Source organism: Populus trichocarpa, chromosome 6 (assembly GCF_000002775.5).
Source record: "Populus trichocarpa isolate Nisqually-1 chromosome 6, P.trichocarpa_v4.1, whole genome shotgun sequence".
Classification (NCBI taxonomy): domain Eukaryota; kingdom Viridiplantae; phylum Streptophyta; class Magnoliopsida; order Malpighiales; family Salicaceae; genus Populus; species Populus trichocarpa.
The window spans coordinates 6,082,525-6,100,191 of NC_037290.2; the positions used below are offsets into that span (position 1 = coordinate 6,082,525).

Here is a 17,667-nt window from a genome sequence, read left to right on the forward strand (position 1 = left end):
GAGCTCTTGTTAGACTGTGAATGGTAGAAGAAAACTGGCAAACAAAATGAAAGCAATTTAATGCGGACTGTATTCTTGGTTTAGTGATATTTGGTTTGCACTGTATTCTTTCCAGCTTTGATTGAATTTATTAATTGGCGTCAAGACTTTGCTTGAATTTTTCCCCATAAGAGTGGTGTGTGAATGTATACAGTTTACCATATGCGGACTGTATCCCTTGTTGATTTACAAATTACAATCTGTGCTGAACTGTTGATTTTGATGACTGTTTTAGGAATAAAGAGGGAGACAAAGGCAATGAGGGTGTGTTTAGTTTACATGACACACCTACAGACTGTTTGTTTTAAGTGTGTTAACTTTTAGTTATTGAAATACTATGGACATGTATGAATTTTTATTTGAATTATGTATTTTAAGATGTTTGGATATTTGTATTGTTGATTTTACTTTTATTTGAATTATGTATTTTAAGATGTCTGGATATTTGTATTGTTTAAAATATTTTACTTGCGATTTACGATTTTAGTTAAAAAATTTTACTTCCGATTTTACGATTCGAGTTTACGAGTCGAGTTTATATTGTATGTTCCGTGTCGTGTCAAAAAAGCGTTTTTGACAACCTTGTTTGCATGTATTCAATTTGGAATCTTGGAAAGTTCGTCGAATTCAATGAAGAAATTGGAAAATGTTCTTGCTTGAACTGTCTCCATTCAAGATTTTGCCTTTAATAATGAAATTCAATTAGTTATATTGTAAATTTGTTTTTTATAGGTTACCGGCTCAAGTCTTATAAATCTTAAAGTCATTAGAGGTTTACATGATTTTTAATTTTAAAACCCGTGAAATTAGTCGAGATACGTGTAAGCTGGCCGGATACCAAATATTAATCCTAAAAAAAAACAAGAAGAAAAAGAAAGATTATGCCTTCAATTCATTAATATCATTGGTAGGAAACCGGAAGACCACAGTTTTTGTGTGGAATCGGGCCGGTGCCATCACCGCATTGAATGAGCTCTGAGGCTGTGTTTATATGAAAATTTCCATCCATTTCTGATGCTAAAAAAACAAGCTGGCCGTGGCAATTACCATGTTGTTTGTAAGATTGTTCAAGAACGAAGTAGAACATGGATCTAAGAATTCATCCTCAAACAGTGGAAATGAGAGCTATTTTAGGGAATGAGCTTCTCAGCATCACAAATCGTTTTCCATGGATTTTGATCAGTTAAGATTTTTGTTTTAGTCTTTCCACATTACTAAAGATTGATAATGTGGAGCCTGGCCTTCTTATCCAAAGAACAAAAAAAAGAGATTCTGAGCATGTTTGGCAGTGTGGTTGCGGGTGTTTTTTAAATAACTTTTCGTGTCAAAATACATGTCAATGATGTTTTTTTATTTTTTAAAAATTATTTTTGATATCAGCACATTAAAACGATTCAAAATATACAAATCATATTGAATTTTAACAAAAAAAAATATTTAAATCTTTTAAAAACACAGCCGCAGCCGCATTTCCAAACAAGCCCCACTGTGGTGCAGGCATTTATTCTAGATCCCTTGCTTGTTATATTACGAAATGAATGTATGGCAGCTGGTTGACGTCATGGCTTTGATGCGCCACGCGTAAGTAAGAGACGTAGCTTACCGTACCGGTATTGTTTTTTAAAATATTTTTATATTAAAAAATATAAAAATATTAATTTAAAATATAAATAAATAAATTTAAATTTTTAAGAAAAACACTTTTACACGAAAAAAACAGAATTTGAATGCTATCTGATTCTCAGTACAGGAGGGGCCCTCCCGCCTCAAGTGGATTGCAAAATTCATAATGAGTACTTGAGGAGTACATCGTGTTCCTTAACCTTTGCTAATGAGCGATATGCTTCTAGCATTATTATGTCAAGTAAGGTTGTTAATTTTGTTTTGTTTTATTTCGTGTAAAATATTGAAATATTTTATATTAATTTAAAAAATAAAACAAAATAAAATAAATTTCATTTTATTTTAAATTTTAATCCGTTTCAGATTTTTCGGCTAAATTCTGCCTGAAATTTTCCGGTTTTATTCCACATGTTCCATTCCGCTCTTGAAAAACCATTGAATCAAATTGAACCTTGTTCAATTTCATTAATTAAACTACCCAATTATAAAAAACTCTTTTTCATTACTATTTTCAATAACAATGATATTGATAATAATATTGAAAATTATTATTACTATTTTCATTAACAATGATATTAATTTTTTAAAATTAGATTTATCATTAATATATATGGTTTATATTTATGTTATTTTTTTTCATGTTTATACTCTGTAGGAATTTGAGCAAAATAAGGAATGTTTTAGATTCCATTAGCCTTGATAACATTGACCTAACTTTATATTTAAAATATTTGTGTTAAAACATTTTACTTTTATAATATTTTGATATTTTGTTTAAGTTGAATTACTTTAAGTTAAAGATCTATTTAATCTTGACTATTTAGAAATATTTAAAATTTTAAAATTATATTTTTTTGGCATTATATTTGTATTGCATAATTTATAATTAATTTATCTTGAATTTGAATTATGTTTGTTAAATTTATATATATATGAACAGTACAACCCTGAAACGGCACGCCGAAACATTCCGAAACTGAAACATTTCATTCCAATTAAAAAAACAAAACATCTACCGAAACAGAATTGACAATCTTGATATAAAGGAATGAGAACTTTTGCTGTTCTAGCATTATGCTTCTAGTCTTTTCATTTTTATGGCCTTATTGCATGTATATGTTATGGACGGTGGAGATTTATTTTTCATCCAGTGGACGGTCTAGAGCTCTTAATTAATTATTACTAGATAGGTGACGAGCACCAAGTTAATATTTTTCCTAACATTAAAAATGATGTTCAAATGCTACTTATGTGTATTAAAATATTTTAAGTCAATCCGAGCTAATATGGTAAGCTCGCAACTCGAGTCGTGAAGTCAAGTAAATCTTATAGAAAACAAATTGAAAAGAAAATAATAGTCAATTTTCAACAATTCAAATATAGATGATAAAATTGAAAAAAAAAAACAATCAACAAAAAGAAGCTCAAAAAAATAAAACACCTGCAAGCTTGGGTAGCAAACCTCGCAAGCTGGATCATACGAATAAAATAACCTAATAAAAAATAAGATGACGAAGTTTAATTTCAAAGAGAACCCAATTTTAAAGGATAAAACTCGAAAAAAGATATAAAATAAGTGATCTCGAAAACACACTCGTGCTAGGTGGCCAAATCTACTGTCTAAATCATGAAATTAAGATAACATGATTAAAAGAAAACCAAAGAAAACCATAAAGCCTATTTTTTAAAATAAAAAACATCAAACGATGAAATAAAAATAAAAAAACAAGTGTAAAAAAAAATGTTAACTCATGTTAACTTTTACAACTCATGACTCGAGTCATTAACATGGAAAGCACCTTATATGATAAAGTTACGAAATTTAATTCTTAATAAATTAAATGTTAAATAATAACACTGAAAAAAAAATTAATTATACAAAAGTATTCAGTTGAGGGTTAATAAAAATAATATCATTTTAGAAAAGAAAAAAATCAATAGGTTTTGATTCGATTTTAACTAAATTTTCCAAAATTGACCGAGAGTAAACAAAGTTTTTAACTAGGTCAATTATCCTCTTATTCTTATTGAGATCAAGTGATCTAGTCTAGTATGCATGTTTGGGAGTATGGTTGTGGTTGTTTTTCAAAGTGTTTTTCGTGCCGAAATACATCAAAATGATGTTTTTTTATTTTTTTAAAATTATTTTTGAGATCAGCACATCAAAATGATCCAAAATATATATAAAAAAATTAATTTTTAACAAAAAAATTTTAAATTTTAATAGAACACAGTTTGCACCGTGTTCCCGAAACACATTCTAGGTCCAGTCAATTCACTGGTTTGATTTTCTTCTTCACTCTTCCTGCACTCATTTTCTTGTCGAGTTAAGTGTTAGAGGTTGAAACTGATTCCCCGTGCAAGCGTGTTGGTAATAGTATTCTCCTGCCAACTAATAAGAGTAACTGAGAGTTTTTTTTTGTTAAAATTTTTGTTTTAAATTAATTTTTTAGTATTTTAATATTAAAAATAAATTCTAAAAAAATTATTTTTTCAATATATTTTTAAATAAAAAACATATATTTTCTGTACTGTCTACAACGTCGATGTCTTTAACGGTTATCTCGACAATCTTATAACAAGTAAATACTAGTCATTATCGAGCCCAATATTAAATGTGGAATATTTTTTGTATAAGAAAATATATTGACGAAAAGACAAGAAACTAAAGGACAGGTAGAGTAAACTCAAATACAAATTGATGTAAAGGGTTATAAAATCATAAATTAATAAGCTAATCTTTTTAACATTTATAATCTAATTATATTATAAAGTTATCCAATTCGATTTCTATGTTTTAACTGGCATTAAATTGACCGGTTCGTCGAATGCTACAAGTTTAAAACAAGTATTTTGTACTACAAGAATAAACGAATATATCCCGGTCACAATTATTTAGCAGGATCCCACCGTCCAGGCACCAGCTGTCTGGAGCAGTACTGTTAAGTGACTCTTTATAGCGAGGGTGATCCTCGCACAAGCAACTGATCATACGACTGTCTTCTCCTGCAGAACATCTTCTCTGCTACCCAGACGGTACCAGGCTTGAATACATAAACAGTCAACTCATTTCTACTTGTTTCCCTACAGAATATCTTCTCAAATCTTCACTTTCAAGCTTGCATGCTACCCAGAACATATATAGAGTCCCTCGTTTTTGCCGATCGCCGCACCTATTGAAATGTCAGCAGCAACCGGAAAGGATTCAGTCAAGGCGTTGTGGCTTGAGCGCTTAAGCTCCTCTCTAAGGACCGCTTTGGCATGCACCATAGTTGGTTGCACCACCCTCTATGGCCCTGCAAGACTCAGGCACTTTCTTGCATATCCGGCCTTTTCTTACGTGACAGCAATCCTAATTGTCTCGGATGCTACTCTTGGTGACACTCTTAGAGGCTGTTGGCATGCACTGTATGCTACTGTCCAAGTAATGATCCCCTGTATACTGACCTTTCGAGTGATTGGACCAGCCAGGTTCAGTAATATTGGCCTGGCAGCAGTGGCAGTGGCCATCACTACCTTCTTGGTGGCGCTGCCAGAATCAACTCCCTTGATGGCTAAGCGGATTGCATTTGGGCAGGCTGTGATTGTGTTTGTAGGCGCAGCTATCCATGGTGCAGAAGAAGGAGTAGTCACGCACCCAATTCATGTGGCTTCAAGTACAGCCTTGGGAGCATTAGCTTCTGTTTTGGCCATGCTGATTCCATACCCTTGGCTAGCGTACTGCAAGGTAAATCCGAGAATTTTTTCTTTTTTTCTCATTATATATATATATATATATATATATGTGTGTGTGTGTGTGTGTGCATCATATTGCTTTTGTGATCATTGACCACGTACGTAAACCTCACAACCAAATTCTGTATCCAGCATCAAAGCTTCAAAATCGTTCTTCCATCTCCTCCCTCTTTCTTTTGTTACATTTTTTTTATGTTTGTTTGTGTTAGTCATCGACCCACTACCTGAGTTTGTCGATTCACAGCAGTGCTTATTTTGTCTTCCCACAATTTTAGTGCAAGAAAGCTGTAAATAATCCTTCAATCTTCTATACGTAGTTAATAATAGAGAAATAGAAGAAAAGGCTCCGGTTGCAGCTATACATTCACCACCAGGTTTTGAGTTCAAACCTCTTCTGTGTAACAAAAAAATAAAAACTACATGGTCACCAAACAACAGGGCAATGGGACTAAGCAGATTCCTAGTTTTTGTTTCAAAGAGATCTTGGTTTCTTTTTCCATGATTTGTTTAGTTTTCTTTCCCCCCTTTTTTAATATATATATATATATATATTAACCTAAACTTGATCCTAAATATGGCTCACAAACCCTTCACCACCAACACATGGCCAGTGGATCACACCTGAAACAGAGAAAGAATTTTAGGTCCATAGTTGAAGCAACAAGTTGATAGGATGCATGGTGCATGCATGCTTAATAAGGCTCCATCTGATAACGCAGTACAAATAATATTTTATAAAAACTTAATTTTTTTTTATTTAAAATTATATATTTTTATGTTTTTTTATCATTTTAATGTATTGATATTACAAATAAATTTTAATAAATAAATAAATAAATAATATTTTTTAAATATATTCCCAGAAACAAAAACTATTACAATCTAAAACACTTCTTGCTGTATTATATGCTTATTTTTTTTGACAATGGACTCCAAGGCAGGTCAACTTGTTCCTTCAACTATGGAACTAAAATTCTTTCTCTGTTTGAGGTGTGATCCACTTGCTGCATGCACCATCATATCATATCATTAGAAATATCCCACTACCTAAATTGACGTTTTGGCATCACCATTCAATCAAGAAGGAAAAAACTAATTTGACAGCAAATTTAGCATATAAAAAAGCAATCAAGGACTTCGACAAAACCTAAAAGACATAAAGTCTCTTAGTGCGTTTGTGATGAGATATAAAAAAAATATTATTGAAGGTGATTCGTAGCGTATTTTAGCTTCTCTATGACGGACGAATCATCTCCATGCCGGTTGGAGAATTTTCTATACTGTTATAGATGCCGGTTGGAGAATATTCTTCTTCTTCTTCTTCTTCTTCACACTCTCGACTCTCATGTAGAATCTCAATTCAAAGAAAGGAAAAGAAAATTATAAAAGAGAGAAGAGTTAATTAGATAAAGAAGACACCTTATTCCACAATTCTCCAAGTATCTCCAGATCCAAGGATTTTGAGGTTATATGGCTCATAGTGTAAAAGGGAGAAAGGAAGATGTAAGAGTCTCCAGGATTTAAATTACCATGGAGAGAAAGGAAACAGAAACTTGAATATTGTAGCTCTGAAAGACGTGTGACAGGATTAGGAGATACATGATAATGGATGGCAAAAAATCTTAGATTTTCTTTTTTAAAAAGAAATAGCACAGTAGAAAATTTATTCAGAATAATAACAATTAACACCCTTTTTTTTTAGTTGCGGCATTGCGCTGCCCTTTTAATCAAAAATCTGCACAAAGCTATATTAAACAATAGCACTGGCTTTGAATTTCAAAGGTTATGGCAGTGCTAGCCTTCAAGATTTAAAAGCCCTCTGGGATTTAAAGACATGGCATTAGTAGTCCTAGCCTTATTCCACAATTCGCATGCTGCTATCCGTGGGGCGTGTCTGACTGTTTCTTAAGCACTTCTACTTTGAGAAAGCACGACGAGGATGGTTGCTTTGTCCAAATTATCTTATCTCTTTATCTTCATGGCCTCCGATGGTATCTTGTGCTTCATGCTTAAAAGTGTTGATTTTCGAACGGACAACTCCTAATCCTATTGTGGACGGACGGGAAGGTTTGCTTTATACCCATAAGCTTTGAGAAAGTATATTCTTCGAAGTTGTCTTTTAGGGATGGATGTGTGTGTCCAGCCTGAATCCCACAATCCACTACTGGTAACCAAAAGCATCTGCAAATGGCAACGGATAATCTCATTCTTTTAAAAAAAAAAATTGGTACAAAGTTTCGTCTTTTTCCTCTGAATGGCAACGGGTTCCAATAGCTTTCAAGTTTAGATATTTTACATGTATAGGTAAATCATAAACACCATTGGCGGTATTTGCAGGCTAGGAAAACGTGCAGACTATATGTTGAAAATGCGTCAGAGAGATTGAATATCTATGTAGAGGGCTTAACAGCCCAAAACAAGCAAGCTGCAGCTGACTTGCTTTCCCAAGCAAAGTTCCTCTCAGTAACAGGAGCCAAGCACCTTCAAACTATCAAAGATACTCGAGTAAGTCATCTCTACTCTTTCTAATTATTACCATTACCCCCTTGGGACTTGAGAGGTTCAGTTGGCCAATTGTAGTCATTTCTTTGTGAACAGGGAGGGATGGCATGTGAGAAACCACAAATCAGAAAGCTTAACGCAGGAGAAAATTTGCAAGACATCGAAATACTAATGAAAGGCGTGGAAATTGCTCTTGATTCATGCCCTTCTTTTCCTGTTAGCATGATAGATGAAGGGATCAAACAAGCGTTACTCGATATGAAAGGAAAAATAGGCCTAAAGCTGCAGAACGGCAAGTGCTTAACTCCTTTTGATGCAACAACAGCTCCGGAAGCAAAGGCTGGAGAAAGTTATGTTTTGGCCCCAAAAATTGGTGGCGCAACGCAGGCAGACCTACCAGCTTTCTTCTTTTTGTATTGCCTGGAACTCCTCTCGAGGGAATTGCCTGTTGGTCAAAATCCAGAGTGCAATTCAGAGAACACCAACAAAACTGATACTAGAGATGTAACCAGTAAAAGAGATCAAGAGAAGGCAAACCTTGGAAAGACTTGGGACTACTCAACTATAAAATTACCAAACATGGAGAGGTGGACTCTTGCAACCAAGTGTTCACTTTCTATGGGTTTTGCTGTGCTATTCGGTTTGATATTCAACAAAGAAAACGGGTATTGGTCAGGACTCATCATTGCCACCAGTTTTGTCACGGAAAGACAAGCAACTTTTACAGTTGCGAATGCTCGTGGGCAAGGGACAGCGATAGGATCGGTTTATGGGATCCTGTGTTGCTTCATTTTCCAAAGATTTGTGGACTTATGGTTTTTACCTCTTCTTCCATGGATCATTTTCACCAGTTTTCTAAGGCACAGCAGGATGTATGGCCAAGCCGGCGGGATTTCAGCTGTGATAGGAGCATTATTAATCCTGGGTAGGAAAAATTATGGCCCTCCAAACGAGTTTGCAACTGCAAGACTCGTAGAAGCTTGCATAGGATTGATTTGCTTCATTATGGCAGAGATTCTATTGCAACCCGCGAGAGCTGCAACTCTAGCAAAGACTGAATTTGCGTGGAGCTTGAGGGCACTCCGAGATTGCATTGACGATACATCCCAGCTTTGTGCCGGCCAAAAGAGTGCGTTGTCATCTTCGATTCCAGCATTACGAAGAAAGCATCAAGAGGTGAAATCCCGCATCAACAACCTGGAGAAATTCATTGCTGCAGCCGAATCAGAGCCTAACTTCTGGTTCTTGCCTTTTTATGGTGCTTGTTATCGCAAATTACTGGTTTCTTTAAGAAAGATGGAGTGCCTCTTGTTGTTCGTGGCCATTGAAATCGGAACTCTATCACAAGTATCAGATAGGTTACAAGTACTCATCAACAATTATCTACTTCCTTTGGGGGAAGAAGTAGGCTTTTCATTGAAATGTATTGAAGAGTTGGTTTCGATGAATTCCTTGGCGCTCCTGGAAAGGGGGGTGCAAAAGATAAGCATATCTCATGATGACATGGAGCTAGGAAAATCATCACCAAGTGCAGATGTACTATATAGGACTTTGAGTCTAGATGAAGAAGAAGTTGAGAATTCCATTCCCCAACATTCAAAAGTAGAAGCTGACGGTATTGAAAAACGCGAAGGTGCACAGGAGCTCAAGAGCCGGTTGATCCTTCGCATATACAGCCTAGAGTTCTGCATCAGTAGCCTGATAAAAGAAACGCGAGAGATTGAGAAACAAGTGAAAGAATTAATTACTAGGGAGAACCCAGAAAGCCAATTTTCCACAAAAGAAGGATCCCACGGCGGCGGTTGATGATTAGCGTTGACCCATCCTTCTAATGCAGTTTCTATATGCTGCAATCCTGTCCATTAAAGAAAAAGAAAAGCCATATTTTTAATCCTTGCCACCAGAATTTCTAGCGTAGGAGTATCCTTGTATTAAAAAAAAAAAAAAAGATTTTCTACATGATTTGTTTATAAAATGCAAAATCAATTGTCCTATAAGGATATAAATAGAAATTAGAAAATATTTAAAAGTAGAAATTGTTGGTTCCAGTGAATTAACTAATGATATGGCTCCACGCAATTAAAAAAAAAAACACAAAAATGCGTAGGAAATCATTTTGCACACACTCACTGAACAGTGAACAGTATTCCCTTCAACATTAAAATCACTTTTTTTTTACCCTTGGTTGAGAAAATTAGTTGACTTTGGTTTGAGGTAATTAAGGATTTTACGTTAACATATATATATCATTTTTTTAACAGTAAAATGATTGTCTTACTCCTAAATTAAAAAAAAATAGAATTGTTGACCAAAATTATTTATGTCATTTCATTTTTTGAAAACAATTAAAATACTCTTAAAATCAAAAAAATTACACCATACACCCAAGGATATTTTCATCATTTTATAGAGTTATTTTTTGTTAATCCCAAATCCATTGAGTATTTTAGTCTTTTTAACTTAATTAATTAATTTTTAAATTAAAAAAAATGTTGGCATTTGTTGTCCACGTGTCAGCGTATGCAACTCCTTCTAATAATTAAACCTGTTATTTTATCTTATCGTTGAAAGCGTCATCGTATTCTCTTTCTCCTGAAGTAGGTTATTTCGGTGGTTAATGGGCGGTTTATCATCGGTGATCGTTTCTTTTTTTCTTCTTTTTTATGTCCTTCCCTAAAAAGTACATGTGGTCTTCTTTGTTTTTGGTATATCAATTTTAGTCTTTATTCTTTCGATTTTAATTTTTTTGGCCTCTTTATAGGAGTTTTTTAATTTATTTAGTCATTCAATTATAAATTGTCAAATATTATTTTTTTTTCAATTTGGTTTTAATTCTTTTGATTTTTATCTTTTTTCTCTTAGCTCTTTTGTTAAAGTTTTAAGATTTTTCAATTTCACCCTTCTATCAAAGTTTATTATGTGTTTTTTTCAATTTTATCCTTATTTTTTTTTATTTTTCTTCTTTTATTAAAGTTATTTTTCTTTTTAATTTAGCCCTCCAATCAAAAACATTTAGTTGCCCTCTCATTTGTTTTCTTATTGTTTTTTTCACCCTTGTTCTTTTAATTAAACTTTTTTTTATTTAGATCTTTTTCTGTAATTGATTTTTTTTTTGTTTCACCCCAGCGTTTGATTTGTTGATAATTGAGGTTTATAATTTTCTATTTATAGTGTTTTAAGTCTAATGATCTGGATCACGGATTTGAAATGTTAACACATGTCAACATTCTTTTTTGGTTCATTTTCTTTTACAATTTCATTGTTCGGACATTCTTTTTTTATTATTATTTTAATTGATGCCTTTTTTTTACCATGTCTTTTTTTAATTAGCTATTTCATTTATATTTCAATTAATATCCCTCCCCTGTGATATTTTTTTTTATTTTGCTCATTTAGCCATATTTAAATAAAGTTTTTTTTAAAAAAGAAATTGTATGTATTTAATTTTTGAAGATATTATTTTGATTTATTTATAATTTTTTTATGTTGTATGTAGATGAAATTTATTTTTTAAAATAAAAATATTTATTTTTATATAATATTTCTAATATGTGCAACCTCGCATAATATTTTTTTTCTTTTTATTTTATTTCATCAGTTTCATATGTGTCTATTTACATTATCATTTGATTTAATAAAAAAATGATTTTATTAAACAAATTCAATAAACACAATTGGGTAAACATTTTATGTTACAATCTCAAATATCTTGATCTACATATATCTCTCAATTTTTCTAATTTTGCTTTTAGATATTGTCGATGACTTTATTTATTTATTTACACATATAGTTATTAATTTATTTGATTAGATGTTAGCATAAGTTTTTTAGTTTACACTTATAACTTTTTTATGTAAACAAAATGCGTCGGAAAAGCCTGCTCATTCATTTTTTTGAAAAAAAAAATGTATATGATCCGCGATAAAGCACAGGTCAAATATCTGGTTAAAGTCTATTAATTAATTAGATAAAACAAGTGTTTTTTTACTAACTCTTAAAAATTTAAGAAATGACAGTACATTTATGTTGCTTATTTTTTTATGCAGGTAATTCTAATCGGTTAGTTGTTGATCTGTCATGGTTAGGCTATATAAATAGTCTTATAGGGATATTTGTGGACCAGTAGGATAAGAATAATTCCAAGAAGAGACATGGGTTGTGCAAAATGATCAGCATGATGAAAAGGCTCATAACTTTCTATTCAATTATTTGATCTTGTTGAAATGTGTTTAGATGATTCTAAAGGTCTATTTCTATCAGAAGCTAATTTTCTTATTTTTTCTCTTTATTTTTGAACTTTTATTTAGGATTTTTATTGTTGTTTCCTTTATTTTTTATTTTTTTTTAGTTTGTTTAGGTTGGTTTTTAAATTTATTTAAGGAGCTGTTAACCTTTTAAAGATTAGTAAAATTTTGAATTAGGTTTTATGTGTGTTGATTTTATTCAACAGAATTATATATTTTGATATGCTTTATGTCTTTCTTCTGTTATTTTTGTCCATGTGAGTTGGTATCAAAGCTCAAAGATTCCTGGTAGTTAGTTGTTGTATGATGTTAAATAATCATGGCTTGAAGAATTTGTAGAACACGACATTCTCATGCATGAGGGTATGAAAATGTTCCGTTCTCGTGAAAAAAATGTTCAAAATTGATGATAAAAACGTGTTGAGATAGATTATATAATTGACCTAATGGTTAGTAAAGTTAAAACTCTTAAAAGGACCAGGAGGAGAGTGGTCATGGATCTATGGACAACATCATAGAGATTTTAGATTTCAAGTAGAGCTTCCTGAATTTCCATGAACCTTACAGGGATAAACTCTAAATTGGTCAACTGAAAAAGAGAGATTTTTAGTACAAGTCATAAAGAAGATGAAGGTAAAACCAATAGCCATCAAATTAAAAGGACAAACTTTTGCTTAATGAAGTAGTTGAAAAGTTACTAGGAATGATGATTCAAATAAAAGATAAGTGATATGGAGAAGGTAAAGAATAAAATAAAGGAGCGCTTTTTTTCTTCCGAGTACGCCTAGACTTTGTAGCAATGACTTCATACATTAAGGTTATAGAACTATTGATGACTATGCCAGCAATTTCTATCAATTGATTACCAGGCGACATGGTGCATTTTTAGTTTTTATGGATAATTTCAAAAAACGATCTAAAATATATTAAAAAATTAATTTTTTTTATGGAGTACTTTCTAGGTCCAAAATTTTCTGGATTGACATAAGAAAATGACAGGAATTGTTAATGATAGGTATAGGTATTATAGGAAACTGAAATGCAGAAATGTAAATAAAAAATAATTTTTTTTTATCCTTTCGGTATTTCTGTTTCCTGTCATTTCTGTTTATCCACCGGATCCATCAATTAGCTCATGAGATGACACCATGTCTTGCGCATATATCAGTCAAGGGCAAATAACCAAGCCCAGGCATGCCTTCGCTGGGATAAAAAAAACAATATAAAAGGAAAGCTGTGTATGTCCCCAACGGATCCATCAATTAGTTCGTGAGATTACACCATATCTTGCGATTTGCGAATAAACCAAAGACCTAAAAGAGATGCTTGCAATGATTTTTTACATCCGATAACAATTATTAAAAATATATTAAAATAATATTTCATTATTATTTTTTAAAATTTAATTTTAATATCAATATATTAAAACAATTCAAAAACATAAAAACAAAATCAAAATCAAAAATCAAAATTTGCCCAACCTATACCAACCGGTGGCTTCATCTAAATTGACCAAATTTACTATTAGAGAGATGACTCCTTCCAACTGACTGATGAATTCAGCGAGTTGGATTTACTACTTGGCTACTAAATTCAACATTAGCATTCAATAGCTAGTAAATGAAAAACACAACCCTCAATACAATACAGTACAGTACAAAACAGCAAAAACAAGGACGGGTACATAAAGCATATGAAATCGAACTATCTACATGTGGCATCCAGCATGCAAAACCATAGATAGGTGGAGGCACATTTTTGCCTCCAAGTGGTGCATCTAACCTTTCAGAATACTGCACAGAATGGAACACTAGACGCAGGCATCAGCTTCAACAAACTGCAGTGGATGACAAAAGGCTCGACAGGAAGCCATTTTGTTTCTATTTACAAAGCAGCTTGCAACATCAGAAAGAATCAGTGCCAGCTAAAATTTATAAAATCAGTGTCAAAAATAGATGCAGAGTAGGTAACAAAGTGCTCGAAGTCATGATCACGACCAATAAACAAAACCTTCACACTAAAGTCATCAGATAGAAGCTTTATTTATTCACAGAGCTTCAGAACAACACACAGGATGTGTGAATGAAGACATGCTCATAATGCCTCCGCGACAGAATAATGAAACTTGGCACCTGAATTTTTGAGGAAGCTACTTCCACAATAGTCCGGGCTCCCAACACCAAAATCAGTGTCTTCAGGAGCATCCATTGTTTTATAGCACTTGTCAGACCTGCCACCAGATTTGCGAAATTGCTTCTTGTCTTTGCCACCTAGCCCTTTTGATGAGCTACCCTTCTGCCCTTTCTTTCCATTTTTCTTGTTGTGATTGTTATCTTTATCTCTATCTTTCCTAGACGACTTCTTTTGCTTGCTTTTAACACTGTGAGACAAGGAGTTGGGAATTGGATCATACACATCTGGGGCCCATGACACCGTCAGTTTCCTTGGTGACCCTCCTTGTTTTTCTCGGCTACCTTTCATTGCAGAAACAATCTTAAAAAAAAAAAAAAAAAAACCACAGAGAGGACCAAATTAATCGTGAAGGCCTAGATATTGAACTCACAGCAAGGCAACAAGTTATCTTAACTTCTAAATGTGGCATGATACTTTCAGAATAAACTAGCTCCAACAGGCCAAGGTAATTGTAAAAGAAACCATTGCATGGATGCCACTAACATTGTAATGGATGCTGAAAGAATTTATAATGCTTGTAGCATTAGGACTTTTAATTGTGAATCCTTTTGTTTAATCCAACCCTATAAAAAATTGGTGCCTTTGTTATTACCTTGGACATGCAGCTTGCTTTATCAAATTCCTATCAATATTTCACTCATACAGTTGCATGTTTGATTTTATTAGGACAATTAACAGCAGAAAGGACTTATTTGAGGATGAGGAATTAGTAACCTGATTCACTTTCTCTAGCACGGAATTCAGCCCAACCAACAAGAAATTACAAATATATTTCAATGAATCAAAAACTGGCAAATACATCACCCATGCATAACAAAGCACTTCAACCTTTACAACTACTCTTGCATAATAAGACCACGTTCTAGCATGCCCAACAAGGGTCTCTCTTTGAAAATACCCAAGAATACTGAACTTAGTTAGGAGTAGCATATATGTGGGGACAGTCACGTCTCAGATCAGATGTTATGTTTTCACAAGCATTACATCATAATCATGAGTAATAGCAAACAAGAATTCCAAAAATGCCATTGGGAATAGAAAGAGAAAGCTTACAAGCAAACGGGTTGAGTTCAAGCGAGGAAACTCCTCAGGGAACAATAGTTGCAACCCAGTTTCGGGTTCATTATCTTCTTCATCTGAAGGAGCCATAGAGGATGAATTATCATGGCACTTTTTAACAGGTTGAGACCCATATGGTTCATATCCCTCTTCTGCATCGCTGTTATCATCCCCATCAGATGTATACGTTTCTTCTTCAACATCTTTTAAACTTGCAAACCTGCTAAGATTGCTTTCGAGTTCATCCACGAGTACATCACCAACAGCATGACTACGAGAGCTCATGTTGATTATAACACCAAATCAATAAACAGGAACTGAACTGCAAAATCAATAAACAGGAACTGCAAAATCAACAAATTAAGAAAAAAGAATGTTTCTCTCCTCAAAAATCCTTCCATGTTTAACATATAGACTCCTATATCCAATCCAAGAGTTTTGATACTCTCATATCTGAAAATTGCAATATCACAAAGCACAATCCTTCAGTTTCATATCAATCATCCATTGACCATTCAGTAATTCTTTAAATTAAAATCAGCAAACAAATGGAATATACAAAACTCAAAATTGACAGATCACACAAAAATAATAATCTCATCAGCAGATGCCATGATCAAAGAAAAACGAACACGTTAAAGAATCTTACCAAGTCTAATAAAATCCTCGAAACACGATCTCTGTTTCTGACTTCTCGACAAATTCCACTTAGAAGAGAGCAGGAAACAAAAACCCTAAGAGAGAGAGAGAGAGAGCAAAAAAAGGCACAAAAAAAGGAAAGTGAGCAAATAAAACCTAATGTTAACTGAACAGATGACTAGCGCGCCAACGTTTCAAACGATGGGAGCACAATCCACCACAAAACAGCGTCAGATAATAATAATAAGGGACCAAAACAAATTTTTCTATGGCGGTTTCCCTACGCATATTTATTTACTATGCCCCCTTAACACACCACCGCCACCACGCCACCCCCTTCCCTCTCTGATCTGTAAACGTTCACTCTCAAAACCCTAATTCAATTTTTTTTGTCAAAAAAAAAATCTATAATTCAATTAAAAAAAAGATTGTCACAAGGAGCTCGTAGCGATTTAATTGTTCGTCGACGAGAAGTAAAAAAACCCCAACCTAATTTTTGGAGAAATAAATAATAAGAGATCGGTGGAGATAAGATATTTTCCTTTTGGATCAGATTCAGACTGACTCACTCTGTTATAGGGTTTTGTATTGTTTTTATTGTATAAATAGGGGAAGCAAATCGTCCGGTCAACGAATCCACGGGCGAGACATTTGGGCTCTCTTTCTTATACCGAATCATGGACGTGCACGTTCTCCTTAATTTATTGAAATGAATCAATTATTTAGTACGAGAAATAATTTAATAATTGTTTTGCATTTTATTAATAATTTATTGTTATAAAATTTATAAGTATATATATTGAATGCATGTTAGAAATTTTTAAATTTCGTGATTCTTGTGTTTAATTTTTTTGGTTTTCCGAGACACTTAAATTTCTTTTTAGTGTTTTTTAATATTATTATTTTTTTATTATAAATAGATTATTTGTTTTGTATTCGAAATATAAAAAAAACTATATAAACTTCTCTTTTAAGTTTTATTTTGAATGTGTATATTCTTAATTGTTTTTTATTTTTTTAATATGTTATCAGTACGATCATTCTATTTAATTTATATTGAAATCATGACTTCTACGTTTCAATATTTTATTTCCTTTTCATTATTGTTTATACTTTATGAAATATATTTGGCTCTGTAACTTATTTTGACAAATTTTCTTTCATTTTTATTCATCAAGATTTAAAGTTCACGAAGAACTAGTATTATAAGTTTCTGAAGAACTAAATAAATTAAATACAATTCTTGAAGAACTAGTATTTCTAAAGAACTAAATAGCAATCTTAAAAGATTGATTATTTTTCTTTTATATTCATGATTTTATTTAATGTCGAATCTGACGAAACTTGAATTTACTGCTCTTCATATGCTTGTGAATAACTTTTTTGTTGTAGATCCTTGACACTAAGAGTCATCTGAAAGCTATGAATCTTATAGAAACCTTCAAATAAAAAAATAATGCATTCTTGAAAGATCGCGTAAAAGCAATGATTTTCATTTGCCACCATCTCCTTGAAGGATTAAAAGTTTAATATCTCACAATAAAAGATCATCTTATTATGTGGTAAAATCTAAAGGAAAGCTATAACCACCAAAAGTTTATCATACAATTCTCAATGAAAATAGGCATGGCT

At 32.6% G+C, this 17,667-nt stretch overlaps 2 protein-coding genes across 3 annotated transcripts; one reads left to right on the forward strand and one right to left on the reverse strand.

Annotated features, from left to right (window-relative positions):
* Positions 1-4,672: 4,672 nt before the first annotated feature.
* On the forward strand, positions 4,673-9,913 carry LOC7487242 (uncharacterized). Its single transcript, XM_024603501.2, has 3 exons — positions 4,673-5,389; positions 7,735-7,902; positions 7,996-9,913. The coding sequence occupies exons 1-3, from the start codon at positions 4,844-4,846 to the stop codon at positions 9,703-9,705; spliced, it is 2,424 nt and encodes an 807-aa protein (XP_024459269.2). The 5' UTR covers positions 4,673-4,843; the 3' UTR covers positions 9,706-9,913.
* Positions 9,914-14,048: 4,135 nt separating this feature from the next.
* On the reverse strand, positions 14,049-16,688 carry LOC7487243 (uncharacterized). 2 transcript variants are annotated; one of them, XM_002309005.4, is made up of 3 exons: positions 16,046-16,688; positions 15,391-15,718; positions 14,049-14,637 (listed from the first exon to the last, which is right to left on the reverse strand). In XM_002309005.4, exons 2-3 carry the CDS (start codon positions 15,679-15,681, stop codon positions 14,239-14,241), a joined length of 690 nt encoding a protein of 229 aa, XP_002309041.4. In that variant the 5' UTR covers positions 15,682-15,718; positions 16,046-16,688; the 3' UTR covers positions 14,049-14,238. The 2 variants fall into 2 exon arrangements, with proteins under 2 accessions (XP_002309041.4, XP_024459942.2); XM_024604174.2 differs by having other exon boundaries at positions 15,391-15,740; positions 16,046-16,659.
* Positions 16,689-17,667: the final 979 nt, after the last annotated feature.

Bases quoted from the DNA above. Each gene is read 5' to 3' on its own strand.
- LOC7487242 (XM_024603501.2), top strand. From the start codon at position 4,844: ATGTCAGCAGCAACCGGAAAGGATTCAGTCAAGGCGTTGTGGCTTGAG. The intron at 5,390-7,734 runs GTAAATCCGAGA...CGGTATTTGCAG, and splicing joins CTTGGCTAGCGTACTGCAAG to GCTAGGAAAACGTGCAGACT. The intron at 7,903-7,995 runs GTAAGTCATCTC...CTTTGTGAACAG, and splicing joins AAACTATCAAAGATACTCGA to GGAGGGATGGCATGTGAGAA.
- LOC7487243 (XM_002309005.4), bottom strand. From the start codon at position 15,681: ATGAGCTCTCGTAGTCATGCTGTTGGTGATGTACTCGTGGATGAACTC. The intron at 14,638-15,390 runs GTAAGCTTTCTC...TTTTTTTTTAAG, and splicing joins TGAACTCAACCCGTTTGCTT to ATTGTTTCTGCAATGAAAGG.